The sequence below is a fragment of the Heterodontus francisci genome, chromosome 1, assembly GCF_036365525.1.
Source record: "Heterodontus francisci isolate sHetFra1 chromosome 1, sHetFra1.hap1, whole genome shotgun sequence".
Classification (NCBI taxonomy): Eukaryota; Metazoa; Chordata; class Chondrichthyes; order Heterodontiformes; family Heterodontidae; genus Heterodontus; species Heterodontus francisci.
Window position 1 is genome coordinate 130,471,408 of NC_090371.1, and position 15,209 is coordinate 130,486,616.

The window sequence follows — 15,209 nt, forward strand, 5'->3', positions numbered from 1 at the left end:
TGCAGGAGTTCCTCAGGGTAGTGTCCTAGGCCCAACCATCTTCAGCTGCTTCATCAGTGACCTTCCTTCAATCATAAGGTCAGAAGTGGGGATGTTCGCTGATGATTGCACAATGTTCAGCACCATTCGTGACGCCTCAGATACTGAAGCAGTCCATGTAGAAATGCTACAAGATTTGGACAATTTCCAGGCTTGGGCTGATAAATGGCAAGTAACATTCGTGCCACACAAGTGCCAGGCAATGACCATCTCCAACAAGAGAGAATCGAACCATCTCCCCTTGACATTCAATAGCATTACCATCACTGAATCCCCCACTATCAACATCCTAGGGGCTACCATTGACCAGAAAGTGAACTGGAGTAGCCATATAACTACCGTGACTACAAGACCAGGTCAGAGGCTAGGAATCCTGCGGCGAGTAACTCACCTCCTGACTCCCCAAAGCCTATCCACCATCTACAAGGCACAAGTCAGGAGTGTGATGGAATCCTCTCCAGTTGCCTGGATGGGTGCAGCTCCAACAACACTCAAGAAGCTCGACATCATCCAGGACAAAGCAGCCCGCTTGATCAGCACCCCATCTACAAACATTCACTCCCTCCACCGCCGACGCACAGTGGCAGCAGTGTGTACCATCTACAAGATGCACTGCAGCAATGCACCAAGCCTCCTTAGACAGCACCTTCCAAACCCACGACCTCTACTAACTAGAAGGACAAGGGCAGCAAATGCATGGGAACATCACCACCTGCAAGTTCCCCTCCAAGTCACACACCATCCTGAATTGGAAATATATCGCCGTTCCTTCACTGTCGCTGGATCAAAATCCTGGAGCTCCGTTCCTAACAGCACTGTGGGTGTACATACCCCACATGGATTGCAGCGGTTCAAGAAGGCAGCTCACCACTACCTTCTCAAGGGCAATTAGGGATTGGCAATAAATGCTGGCCAGGCCAGCGATGCCCACATCCCATGAATGAATAAAAAAAAACATAGTACAAAGAACAAAGAACAGTACAGCACAGGAACAGGCCATTCGGCCCTCCAAGCCTGTGCCGATCTTGATGCCTGCCTAAACTAACACTTTCTGCACTTCCGGGGCCCATATCCCTCTATTCCCTTCTTATTCATGTATTTGTCAAGATGTCTCTTAAACGTCGCTATCGTATCTGCTTCCATCACCTCCCCTGGCAGCAAGTTCCAGGCACTCACCACCCTCTGTGTAAAACACTTGCCTCACACATCCCCTCTAAACTTTGCCCCTCGCACCTTAAACCTATGTCCCCTAGTAACTGACTCTTCCACCCTGGGAAAAAGCTTCTGACTATCCACTCTGTCCATGCCGCTTATAACTTTGTAAACCTCTATCATGTCGCCTCTCCACCTCCGTCGTTCCAGTGAAAACAATCTGAGTTTTTCCAACCTCTCGTCACAGCTAATGCCCTCCAGACCAGGCAACATCCTGGTAAACCTCCTCTGTACCCTCTCCAAAGCCTCCACGTCCTTCTGGTAGTGTGGCGACCAGAATTGCACACAATATTCTAAGTGTGGCCTAACTAAGGTTCTGTACAGCTGCAACATGACTTGCCAATTTTTATACTCTATGCCCCGACCGATGAAGGCAAGCATGCCGTATGCCTTCTTGACTACCTTATCCACCTGCGTTGCCACTTTCAGTGACCTGTGGACCTATACGCCCAGAACTCTCTGCCTGTCAATACTCTTAAGGGTTCTGCCATTTACTGTATACCTCCCACCTGCGTTAGACCTTCCAAAATGCATCACCTCACATTTGTCTGGATTAAACTCCATCTGCCATTTCTCCACCCAAGTCTCCAACCGATCTATTTCCTGCTGTATCCTCTGACAATCCTCATCATTATCCGCAACTCCACCAACCTTTGTGTCATCCACAAACTTACTAATCAGACCAGCTACATTTTCCTCCAAATCATTTTGGACAAACAGCAAAGGTCCCAGTACTGATCCCTGCGGAACACCACTGGTCACATCCCTCCATTCAGAAAAACACCCATCCATTCAGCTGAAGCATTCCTCAAAGACTAGGGCTAGTGTCATTATTATCATGCTTTTCTTACTTCAATCATTGTTTGACTGGCTCACTCACTCATATTTAAAAAAAAATAATGGACAATGTTATTAGCTTTGTCAGCTCTGTTTTGGGGATGCTTTTCAGTCACCAATCCAGCATGTGTACTTCTATTTCTACTGCGTCCTGAAGTACAAGCCACAGGCCTGAGTGGCATCTACAAAGTCAGTACCTTACTGCACTGAGGATCATGTTAACTTTCATTGCTGGACAAAGTCTGGGTCTTAATGCATTAACAGCCAGTTTTAAACTTTACTCAATTTTCTTTCCCATCAATCAAATGTGATATAAAATGACCTGCTGATTCACTACCACACGCTTTTTGCCGAGTGAATTTAAGTTAAAATGAAACTTACTCCACCTGCAACAAGCGCCAGCGCAGGTACCTGCATCCTAGGGGATTAGACAGTAGATAGCATGAGTACACACTGGGTGAAGCACAGAGCACAAGTGAATACAAGCACCTGGTGGAGGCAGAAGATGAGTTTGAATCTGCTAAATGGGAACCAGCTTGCATTTTTCCTCAGGTGCATGGCCCTGTGATCTGGAGCTCAAGGGTTGTCCATTGCATTATCCACTAGCCACGCATGGCTCACTTGGATGTGGATGATTGTATTTCTGATTAGAAAATAGGTAATAGAGATAGTCCTTTGGGATGCGATCTTAAGGTTTGTATTTGCACAGCAGATGCATTTTAAACTTTTTGTGTGTTTATTGCTAAAATAGCAAGATGAAAAGCAGAATGTGTGAATGTTTTTGATCATTAGGAGCACTTCCTTGGTTACTGAATGGTAGTAGATGTTAGTTAAGTAACTATAAACGTGAAGTGCATTTTCCTGTATTGGGTGAGTCCATTGAAACATTTTCTAGCCAATGGCTAGTCAGCAACTTCTATTGAACTCCATGTATTTTTCTCAATCTGGATTTCCTTACACTCTTATCCACCTATAAAACTGCAAAACAGCATGTTTTCATTGTTAAAGGGAATATTTTAACATCTTAAGCATGATTGTAATGTTAAAAGTGCCAATTATAAATACTAATTTAGGGATAAATATCTGAAGATGATCAAAGGAATCCTATTGTAACCTTGTATTTTTAGCTGTTCTTAACTGCAGTTTAAAACAAAGCTCGGTACTTTTTTGTGCCCAAACTGTAATTCTAAACAAGAATAAATGAAATGTTTGCTTGTGAAACTATTTAATAAAGTGGACACGAGTACTTATAGCAGGGTTGTCCAACATACAGTCTGTGGGCCAGGATCCGGCCCGCCAAAGGTTTCCATCCGGCCCATGGATGTAAACTATACCCGAACTGTTCCTTATCCTCGATGGGGCTGCGTGAATGGAGATGGGAAATTTCCCTTTGTCTTCTTACAGACTGGCTTTTTAAAAAACATCACGCTGTCAGTTTCACAGCTGACAGTTGCTGAAGCAGGAACGTGCTTCCCAACTTTGACAGATTTAGGGTTTGCCGACTTTTTTTTAAAGCCCGCCGGAAAACCCCGAATCTGTCCAAAGTTGGGAAGCACGTTTCTGCTTCACAGCTGTCAGGGGAAAGAAAGAGAGAGGGGGAAACAAAGAGAAAGGGGGGAACAGAGAGAGAGAGGGGGGACAGAGAGAGAGAGGGAGAAACAAAGAGAAAGAGGGGAACAGAGAGAGAGAGGGGGAAGCAAAGAGAGAGGGGGGAAAACAGAGAGGGGGAACAGAGAAAGAGAGGGGGATCAGAGAGAGAGTCGGGGGAACAAGAAGAGAGAGGGGGAAAACAGAGAGAGAGGGGGGAACAGAGAGAGAGGGGCACAGAGAGGGCACAGAGAGTGAGAGGGGGGAATGGGGGGAGAGGGGACCAGAGAGAGAGAGGGGGGAAACAAAGAGAGGGGGGAAAAATGAGGGGAGAACAGAGAGAGAGAAAGGGGAAAACAGAGAGAGAGAGAGACAAAGAAAAACAGCGAGGGAGGGAACAGGGAGAGGGAAGGGAGAAAACAGAAAGAAGAGCAGAGAGGGGGACAGAGAGTGGGGGGACGGGGAGGGGGGAAACCACAGAGAGCAACAACAACACAGAGAGGGGGGAACACAGGGAGAGAGAGAGACAGAGACAGAGTCAGAGATCAAAATTACTCCTGATAGATGGATATCTATCCTGAATACTCTGCTTCACTGCATCAAGTGTGCAGGGCAGAGACTGGCTATTTATGCCAGCAAAAACAATGCCAGGTATGTCACTAAATCAGTTTTCAATATAGTGACGAGAAAGTAAGTCAATAAATTACTCATTTAAAGCTTTTTCACAAAAATGAACATTTGTGTTGTTTTTATTGGTAAGATAAATTTTTAATGCCTATATCTTTCGAAATTTTCTCACCGCCCCCCTGAGCCAAGCAAAAATAATAATGCGGCCCTCCAAGGTTGGACAACCTTGATTTATTGCATAGTACTACATCAAAAGGAGTTTTCGATAAATGCTAATTTTTTGCCTTGCTAAAATTAGCAAATAAACTTTTATACTAAATACAAAGCTTTATAAATAAATTATGTGTTATCTTTCTGCTTTGGTTACAACCTGAAATGTGGTAAATTTGCAGTGAGGCCAACAAAGATTGAAAGTGAGGTCTATGTGAACAGCATTGGACCAGTTGATGCGATTAATATGGTGAGTCAATCATTCTGTATGAGATATGTGTTTCTCATTGTGTATCAGTTTAATTTTGTACTTTAATAAAAGCAAAATGCTGCAGATGCTGGAAATCTGAAATAAAAACAAGAAATGTTGCAAATACTCAGCAGGTCTGGCAGCATTTGTGGAGAGAGAAGCAGAGTTAATGTTTCAGGGAAGTGACCCTTCTTCAGAACTGACAAATATTAGAAATGTAAAAGGTTTTAAGCAAGTAAAGTGGGAGGTTGTGCAAGAGATAACAAAAGAGGTGTTGATAGGACAAGGTCACAGAGAATAACTGGTCAGAAGGTCATGGAACAAAGGCAAACGGTATGTTAATGGTGTGGTAAAAGACAAAGCATTAGTACAGAGAGGGTGTGAATTGACTGTAAAGCACAAAGCACTCCAAGCATAAACATAACATTTTTTTAAAAAACAGGAACAGTGGGTAGGCACAGTAGAAACAAACTAACCAAACTAAAAAAACTAAAATAAAATAGCCAAATAAAAAAGAAAAAAGAAAAAAAGATAAAATAACCAAACATAAAAAGGGGGAGCCCGTCATGCTCGGAAATTATTGAACTCAGTGTTCAGTCTGGCAGGCTGTAGTGTGCCTAATCGATAAATGAGATGCTGTTCCTTGAGCTCGCGTTGATGTTCGCTGGAACACTGCAGCTGTTGAGATAGCCAGCAACCGGAAGCTCAGGGTCATGCTTACGGACTGAGCAGAGGTGTTCCGCAAAACGGTCACCCAATCTGCGTTTGGTCTCCACAGTGTAGAGGAGACCACATTTCTAATATTTGTCAGTTCTGAAGAAGGGTCACTGACCTCAAACGTTAACTCTGCTTCTCTCTCCATAGATGCTGCCAGACCCGCTGAGTATTTCCTGCATTTCCTGTTTTTATTTTATAATTTTGTACTTTGTTGTTTGTCAGTGCTTTATAAGGTGCTCTTAGTCACAGTTTTTCTCACTGTTGAGTTCATTCTGCAATGACTTCTGTTATATCAGTGAATAAGTAGATGTTTCTTGAAACTTGCCTTTTTCCACTTCATGATAGGCAAATTGGCCATTAGAAATTGCCCTTAGTATAGGTAGGTGGTAGGGAGGATATAGGGACAGATGGGGATGTGGTAGGAATATGGAATTAGTGTAGGAGTAGTATAAATGGGAGGTTGATGGTCGGCACAGACTCGGTGGGCCGAAGGGCCTGTTTCAGTGCTGTATCTCTAAAACTAAAAAAACTAAAAAACATGATAAGTGTTTTTCAGAAATGCCAAGTACTTGTTACAAGGCAAGTATAAAGAACTTCTACTTATTCAACAAAAAAAATTGTGTGAACGGTATCGAAGTCCTATTTTTACATATATTCAGCAGTGCAGGTCAACACATTTTGCACTATTTATTTACCATTTTGAAGTGCAGATCCAGATTAGTCAGTGCTCAATTTATATGTGCCCCAAAATTCCACAAATGCTCTCTTGGACTCCTCTCATAACCTTAGCAGAATACAGGCAGAACTCCCAGAAAAACATTCTTTCATTTTCCCAATCTTCCACCCTGTGGTGAAATTACCATGACTAAATAAGTAACTATTAAGCTAGGGATTTTTAATAAATCAAGTTCTGGCCCTTTGTTTATCTGGTTTGGGTCCGTTCCAAATAATTCATTCAATTTATGAACACGGTTGTATTTTTAACACTTTGGAGATAGTTTGGCTAGGTTCTTTAAAAGTGCCACCCACAGAGACCCAAGGCTTGCGGCAACTGCACACTTCTTTGTTGTGCAATATGTTTACTCCCCATCATAGTAAATATGGAGCTGCAATCTCTAGGTGAAATTCCAGTTCAAGGTATTTGCTTAAATTATTATTTTTAAATATGTTTAAAGTTGAGTACTTGTTAGCTGTTGATTTAATTGGAGCAGGTGATGTCTGATTCTTGGTTGCACTGCGAGTGTCTTCATAGAAATCTGTCTGTCCAGTCATTGATACTTCAGTGGGGAAAGAGCAGATAGTCTCATTGTGATGATGCATTGTTTGAAATACGGACATTTTGACTTGAATTTTGAAAACTGTGATTATCATATGTGCCCCTTATCATTAATATAGCCTTGTAGAGTAATTTCATTCGTGATAATGAACATTGATAAAAATTGAAACCATTTTGACTTGTACAGAATGGTTTTAGCATTTAAGCAACTTCATTTCATTTTTAATAAGTTTGTAGATCAGATGCTTTAAACCATAATCTAAAATCCACATTACCAAGATTGTTCTTTTCCATTGCTAATGGCAAGACCATGGTCATAGTAATCAATGGGAGCCATATTAGTCTTTATTCCTAGAACACAGTAGAGACAATGGACAAGTATATATTTCCCCCTTCATCTCCTAATCTGATGGACAAAATGCCTCAGAATCCCATATTGTTTATTGTTGATCTTGTAACCGAAATGTAATTACTAATTCTAGAGATGGTAAGGTCACAATTTGATCTGGTCTTGTCTCCTCTTCCATTATGCAGATGAAATTTGATTTGTGGATTAATAATGATCTCACCTATCCTAAATTTAAATCAGTGGAATTTTCCCCATGCCCTAAGGAATAGCTTCCTATTACAGATACTAGAGAGAAGGGGGAAATTGTAAGCTCATTGTGCTATCACCAGTTGAAAGTGATTTACCACTGGCAATATCTCCAGCCATTTGGGACTGTTAAAAAAAAAAATCCCATGTTATTATAGACAGAAGACACACATACACACTGTTTATTGTGGAAAGGCCACTTTAACCATGAGTTTGCCTTATGCTGACTAAGTAGGGGACGAATTTAAATTCAGTTAACTTGCAGAATTCTTTTGGGCTTTAAAATGTTGTTAGGCAATGCCCAAACCAGCAGTGGAAACCTTTTTTATGGTTCACATCCTAGAACTCAAATCTCCACTATCCAGTATCTTGATAATCAAGCAGAATGCAAGAGATCAGTGAAAAGAAGCAGCCTCCACACATAGGTACATGGATACGAGATTGAATTTTATGGCCTGTGCTGACTTCTCACCCATTCTCACTCCCCTTGCCTTGGGGTTTCTTCATGTAGATGGGCTAATAAAGTTTGTGTGGAAAATAGAAATGAAATACCATTCAAATGCTGGTGAAAATTATTTAAATGTCAAAGTCTGATCTAGATTTTGCTTCTCGCCAAAGGTCAAACACTACCACAAAATACAACTTTCCTATTTGATTGAGCTGGAGATTATCAGAACTTTGGTTACTTTGATTTGGCCAACTAAATGACATCTGAAGTTGAAATGTAGCCCTAGGTCTTGCAAGCATTCCCTACAATTCTAATTATATTTTGTGGACAAGCTGCTGTAAAGTTAGTGACCATTTTATATGTATGGGTGATTAAAATTATGCACATTTTTGCAAAGTGAAACTCATTTAAATAGAACTCTGTTTTCTATATATTGCTCCATAATTAGAGTAAGAGCATGGGCAATATACTCCCAAATCTCATTTGGCTTTGGTTGGACAACAGCAGAGAATGACAGGAACATAAATTTTGTTATAATCATATAGCTGCTATTGTAACTGCTAATAATTGCTCTAACATTCTTCTGGGGAATAAACAAGATCATTTCCAGATAATGGGACTGAACATGCAATCAGTTGGTTGGAAGATGTTTGACACGTACAGTATTCAGTGACAGGCTCACCCACATCAGTGGAGAATAGAACAGTTCACAGTAGAATGTCATTATTTTTCCATCGTGTATGTGAGGCCATTCTAAAAATTGCCCAAGTACATCATACAGTAGCTGGAACGACCCCCTGGCAGTAACTAATTCTGTTGCTGTTCATGAGTGTCACTCTTAGAATTCCATTGAAGGTAAAGGTAAGTCTACTATTGCTATACTTGTAGAGTTGCTTTCAGCTTCATAATACCATTTATTAATACTAACTCAATTTTGAAACTGGCATGTTAAGACTTTCTTGTGCACAGTAGAATTGGAATGTGCAAGAGGGACATGTACTCTATTTGGTTGGTTTTAAAACTGTGGCTGGAGTTTTATCCCCCACAAATGAGCAGCTGGCCAATTTACGTGGGGCGGCGGTGGCAAGTAACGGCCCATCCGCCCCAGGCTAATCACGGCCCTTAAGTGGCTAATTAACTGGGACTTAAGGACCTCCGTCCACCACCACAGGTATTTTAGCCTTGGCTGGTGGGCGGCTGAGGCCTCAAAAAGTCCACCTGTTGAAAGTAGGTGGCCTTCTTGCGGGCTGGTGGGGAGCCCTTTTGATCGGGCACCCTGTACCTTACAGAGGGCCGCCACGAAACCCCAACTGCCCCCAACGTACAGCACTCACCCCGACACCCCCCCCGCAATCAAACCTCCGCTTTGCCTCGCCGGTGCCTGACCGAATGTTCCCAACAAGGCCCCGAAAACTTACCTTTCTTTCGGGCCGTCTTCAACTTGCTTGCGATGGCTGGGTGTATTCCCAGCAGTGGCCACTGCTCCTGGTGGCACTGTTGGGAGTAAGAGCAGCTGGACCACTGATTGGCCGGCAGCTCCATTAGGTGGGATTTCCTGTCAAGGAGGTGGAAGTCCCGCCCAAGACCAATTAAAGGCCTGGGGAGCGTAAAATCCCTGCCTGGCTCCCCAGGATCGGTGGAGGCAGGCTCACCACCAACTTTTCAGCTGGTGGACGGGGCCTCCCGCCCAACAAAAAATTCCGGCCTGTAACTCTGAAACTGGATCAATTTGTAATGCTTTTACCGAAAAGACCGAAAGAAAATGAATGAAAATTAATTTGAATATATTGTAAAATTTCAAAAGAGAACAACACTTTATTTGAACCTTTCACCGCCAGCAAAATCATCTAAACAGTTGTGCATTCCACTAAGAGTTACTTGGACAACAAAGGATGAAGAAAAAACAGCAGATTATTTGCTTCTTAAGCCTTGTCCAATTCTGTGTCGTTTTTTCTTGTTTCATTTTAACAAGTTGGGACAAAATGAAACAGTGGCCGTGATTTTGTTGAGCTGCCAACGTCGGGCTCTGTGGTGGGGTAACAGGAAGCAGATTGCCACTGAGCCCAATGCCGGGAATGCTGGGCCTGACCTTCCTGGTGGTGGGGAAGCTCTATGGCGGGTGGGGTGGGTGGTGGTGGTGTGGTGGGAAGGGGTCTGCATTTTCAGTGTAGTGGGGGTGGGAAGGGTTGAATTCTGCATGTAGGTCAGTTGTGGCAGTGAAAGTGGTCAACTGTGCACTTAGTGCAGTTGGGATGGAAAAGGGGTAATCAGGGCTTATCAGGTGTAGTTGCGTGGGGGGATGTGTGAAACTTGATTTGCTGTTGTAGTTGGCGGGGGGGCAGGGGTGGGGAAAACTTTGATCTGTATTGTGAAAGGGGTTGGAACTCTGAACCATGAAGTGGGGTTGGGGGGGTGGTGACACCGCAACCTTTTCCGTAAAGGGAGCCATTCTGCACCTGACAGTTGCTGGGTGGCGGGGGGGGGGTGGTTTAGGGGGCTCACCCTCATTCACACACTGGTATATGGGAGGTGGAACAATAGAATTCCATCAGTGGGGGTGGTGGAGGGAACAAATGCAAAAGGCTATAAGCACCTGGCGCTGGTGGTCCAATGCAGGCAACTGGAATGATATTACGGTGCTCAGGCTGGCTGGCTCTTAGTTAAAGCTAAGATTGGCTACGTCAGGCCATACCATACAGCTCATGCCGAAACATGCTGAAACCCAAATCAACATAATTCTCTGCCCCGATAGGTGCCATTGACCTCGTGAAGGAATCGAATTTGCCTCGAGCATAGAAATGGGGATGGTGCACCCTGTCCCCCTGAATCCTCGTGCTGTGATAAGGCATATCTGCCAGAGACGGGACCAAGAGGTAGGTGCCGCCTGTGTGGAATCTGCCAGACGCAAGCAGCAGCAACCACCAAGGCGCAGATTTGCCCAGAGTTGCCAGCGGGTCTACAGGAGCACCAGTGTCAGAGACAGCTGTGGTAGAGGTCTGCTTTAGGTCGGGAAAAAGAACCCAACCTGAACCTGACCGAACCACAGAGGACCCAGGCCCGACCAGGCCCGAGTCCCTCCAATTTTGCCCCGAGCCCAACCTGACTCGAACCTGCCACTACTCGACCCGACCCGACCATCCGTTTACTTACCTTCCTGACACCGAACCTGCAAGAAGCTGCAGTGCATGCATGATGATGTCATAGTGACGTCACAAGCTCACTGTGCAGACTCAGTTTTGTCCCGGACTCCCAGCTCGGGTAAGTTTTTAAAAAAACTTTTCATACTTACCAGCAGAGCACTTACCGTGTGTGTCCGCCCCGCCCCGACCAGACCTGGACTCGGCCCGACCCGACACGAGCCCAAAAGCTGGCCCTGGAAGCTGGGCCCGACCCGACCCGACCCCGACACCTGTCATTGGGCCCCGTCGGGTTTGGGTTGGGTAGCAGGCCTCTAAGCTGCGGATGTCCAGAGAGGCGGTGACACATCTCTGCGCATTGCTAAACAATGAATTGCAGCCACTGGGTGCTGGTGGTCACCCTATGCCTGTGGCCCTCAAAGTGACGGTGGTTCTAGACATCTATGCCTCCGAATCATTCCCAGGATCCACTGGCGACTGGTGTGGAGTCTCGCCATCAGCAGTACACTGCGATATCAGGGAGGTCACCGATGCCTTGTACAGGAGGACCGGCGACTAAGTGCGCTTCAGGACGGACGCTGAGAGTCAGCCCGACAGGGTCATTGGATTTGGGGCAATTGCTGGATTCACACAGGTGCAAGGAGTCATCGACTTCATACATGTGGCCACCAAAGCTCCAACAGAGCAACCAGTCGCATACCTCAACAGAAAGGGCTTCCACTTGCTCAACGTGCAGCTAGTATGCAACCACAGGAAGCACTTCCTGCAAATGTGTGCCCCGCTTCCCAGGCAGCTGCCATGACTCCTTCATCCTGCACCAATCCCAGGTGCTGCTGTTCACTCCTCCGGCTCAAATTCAGGGGTGCATTCTCGGGGACAAGGGCTACTCCTGTCTCTGTTGCTATTGGGGGGTCTATAGAAAACTCCCAACAAAGTGACTGCTCCTTTCCTGTTTCTGACTTCCACCCATAATGACTCAGTAGACAAACCCTCCTTGACGACCTCCCTTTCTGCAGCTGTGATACTATCCCTGATTAACAATGCCACTCCCCCACCTCTTTTACCTCCCTCCCTATTCCTTTTGAAACATCTAAACCCCGGAACATCCAACATCCATTCCTGCCCCTGTGATATCCACGTCTCCGTAAAGGCCACAACATCGTAGCTCCAAGTACTGATCCATGCTCTAAGTTCATCACCCTTATTCCTGACACTTCTTGCGTTAAAATAGACACACTTCAACCCATCATACTGGCTGCAACTTTGCCCTGTCAACAGTCTAACCTTCCTCACAGACTCTCTGCACTCGGTATCTGCCTGTTCAACAGCTACCCCATCCACTGATCCGTGGCTCCAGTTCCCATCCCCCTGCCAAACTAGTTTAAACCCTCCCGAAGAGCTCTAGCAAACCTCCCGCCCAGGATATTGGTGCCCCTCCAGTTCAGATGCAACCCGTCCTTCTTGTACAGGTCCCACCTTCCCCAGAAGGTATCCCAATGATCCACATATCTGAATCCCTCCCTCCTACACCAGTTCTGTAGCCACGTGTTCAGCTGCACTCGCTCCCAGTTTCTAGCCTCACTAGCACATGGCACCGGTAACAATCCTGAGATTACTGCTCTGCTCGTCCTGCCTTTCAGCTTCCAACCTAACTCCCTATATTCGCTTTTCAGGTCCTCATCCCTTTTCCTAGCTATGTCATTGGTATCGATATGTACCACGACCTCTGGCTGCTCCCCCTCCCCCTTAAGAATCCTGTGGACTCGATCCGAGACATCCCTGACCCTGGCACCCGGGAGGCAACATACCATTCGGGAGTCTCGTTTGCGACCACAGAATCTCCTGTCTGTTCCTCTAACCATTGAATCTCCTATCACTATCGCTCTCCTATTCTCCCCCCTTCCCTTCTGAGCCACTGAGCCCGGCTCAGTGCCAGAGACCTGGCCACTGTGGCTTTCCTCTGGTAGGTCGTTCCCCCCAACCATATCCAAAACGGTATACGTATTATTGAGGGGAACGGCCACAGGGGATCCCTACACTGTGCGCCTATTCCCTTTCCCTCCCCTGACTGTCACCCAGCTACCTTTATTCTGTAACTTAGGTGTCACTACTTCCCTATAACTGCTCTCTATCACCCCCTCAGCATCCTGAATGATCCGAAGTTCATCCAGCTCCAGCTCCAGTTTCCTAACGCGGTCTGTGAGGAGCTGGAGTTGGGTGCATTTCTCACAGGTGAAGTCAGCAGGGACACCAGTGGTGACCCTCACCTCCCACATCCTGCAAGAGGAGCATGCAACTGCCCTAGCTTCCATCCCCTTTGCACTAAATTGACAACAGAAATTAAAAAAAAAGGAAAACCTTACCTTACCAAACCCTCCACACAAGAGGCCTTTTTTTTTTGGTTAGAGCAGGAGGATGGGTGGGAGACACTACACGTGTAGTGTTTCGGGTTTAGCAACTGCCCGAATATATAGGTTTACTTACCCAGCAGTCCCCTTGTCCGCCGAAACAAAAGGTAAGTTATTTTAAATCCCTCAGATTTAATTCTGGATAACTGCACTTTATTTTCTGCACAGTGAAAGAATGACAGATTGTAAGAAATATTAAAGTTGATTTTAAAAAATGTTGTGGCGCATGAAATTTTTGTGTTTCATGTGTTTTGCTGCTTTGTTTTCTTTTGTGTGCTGTGAACTTCTGTACGCTGGTTCTTGAAGTACCCTATTGTACTTGTGCCCCGGAGTTTAAGGATAAAGAGCAACAATGGTTAACTGAATAACTACTGGCCAGCTACAGCTGATACAGATAGCTCACTGTCTTTATCTGTGGCTAACCTTGATCTGCTTGCATTAGTTCAAGGGATCTCCTTTTCTAGAATTACAGTTGACTTTTGGCTTTCAGAGGCTGTCTCTGTTGTAATTTCTGCAGATAGCACAGAATGTCCTTTGATATAAGTGCCAACTGGCTGCATCTGTACTACCATACACATGCCAGATGTCTCTCGACCACTGATCTATGTGAGCACAGATCATTGGCAATGGAAGAGATCCCTCGATCCATCCTCCTTGTTACCTGTAACCGTTCTACAAAGGAGTTGAAGCATGCTATGATTGGTTCTTGAAGGTTGGACCCCAAAGCTTCCATAGTAGCTGTTGGAAAACTCACAAGGGATTCTCAAATGAGGATACAATTCAGCGATCCATGCACTCTTGGTAGGGAAGCTTGTTTGACAGGAACATGAGTCATTGACAGGGCATCAATACTATAACACCTATTCTCTGACCTGTGCTGTGTGGTGCCTTTTGTATGTTCAATGTAAATCATGGGCTTCCCCTTCCTGTATCTTCTGTGATTTTGGATGATGTCACCAAGAGACAGCAGGTCAACGAGAAATAGGAAGGAGCCAAGGAGAGATTCTTGGGACACCAGAGGTGATGGTGCAGAAGCAGAAAGAGAAGCCATTGCAACTGATACTCTAGCTATGATTAAATAGAAACGAATAGAATCAGGTGAGAGCAATCCCACCCAGCTGAACAACAGTGGAGAGGTGTTGGAGAAGGATGGTGTGGTCACCCGTGGCAAAGGCTGCAGACTGGTCAAGAAGGATGAGGAGGGGTGGTTTACCTTTGTCACAGTCACATAAGATGTCGTTTGTGACTTTAATAAGAGGAGTTTCAGTACTGTGGTGGGTGGAAACCTGATAGGAAGGATTCAAACATGGAGTTCAGGAAAAGATGGGCATGGATTTGGGAGGCAACAACACAAGAGGAAAGGGAGGTTAGAGACTGGGTCGTTGTTTGCAAAGACGGTGGAGTCGGTGATTGTTTTTTTGAGGAGAGGAGTGATGACGGCAGATTTAAAGGAGAGTGGGGCAACACTTGAAGAGAAAGAATTGTTAGCAATATCAGCTAACATGGGGACCAGGAGGGGAAGTTGGGTGGTTAGCAGTTCTGTGGGAATAGGATCAAGAGAGTTGGGTCTAATGGACAAGATGAGGTCGGAGAGGGCATGAGCAGGGCTCGGTGGGAGAACGTCAGAGGAAGTTTGGCCAGGTGGGCTAGTAGAAGGGAGGGGCGTGGCAGAGGCAGCTGATTGGATGGTCTCGATCTTATTGACAAAGAAGTTCATGAGATCCTCACACTTATAGTTGGAGGTGAGGGTGGAGGGGACAGGGGAGAAGGGTTTAAGTAGACAGTTTGCTGTAGAGAAAAGAAGCCGGGGTTATCTTTGCATTTCATTCCAAGATGATCCTGCAATAGTGAGAGGTTTTGGCAGAC

At 45.3% G+C, this 15,209-nt stretch overlaps 1 protein-coding gene across 1 annotated transcript in view; it reads left to right on the forward strand.

Annotated features, from left to right (window-relative positions):
* The window catches only part of gabrg1 (gamma-aminobutyric acid type A receptor subunit gamma1), a 179,230-nt gene that overhangs the window by 107,730 nt on the left and 56,291 nt on the right, over nt 1–15,209 (forward strand). The window contains exon 3 of the mRNA XM_068058601.1: nt 4,695–4,762. Within this exon, the coding sequence (XP_067914702.1) occupies nt 4,695–4,762 (68 nt within the window). The remainder of the gene's footprint in view (nt 1–4,694; nt 4,763–15,209) is intronic.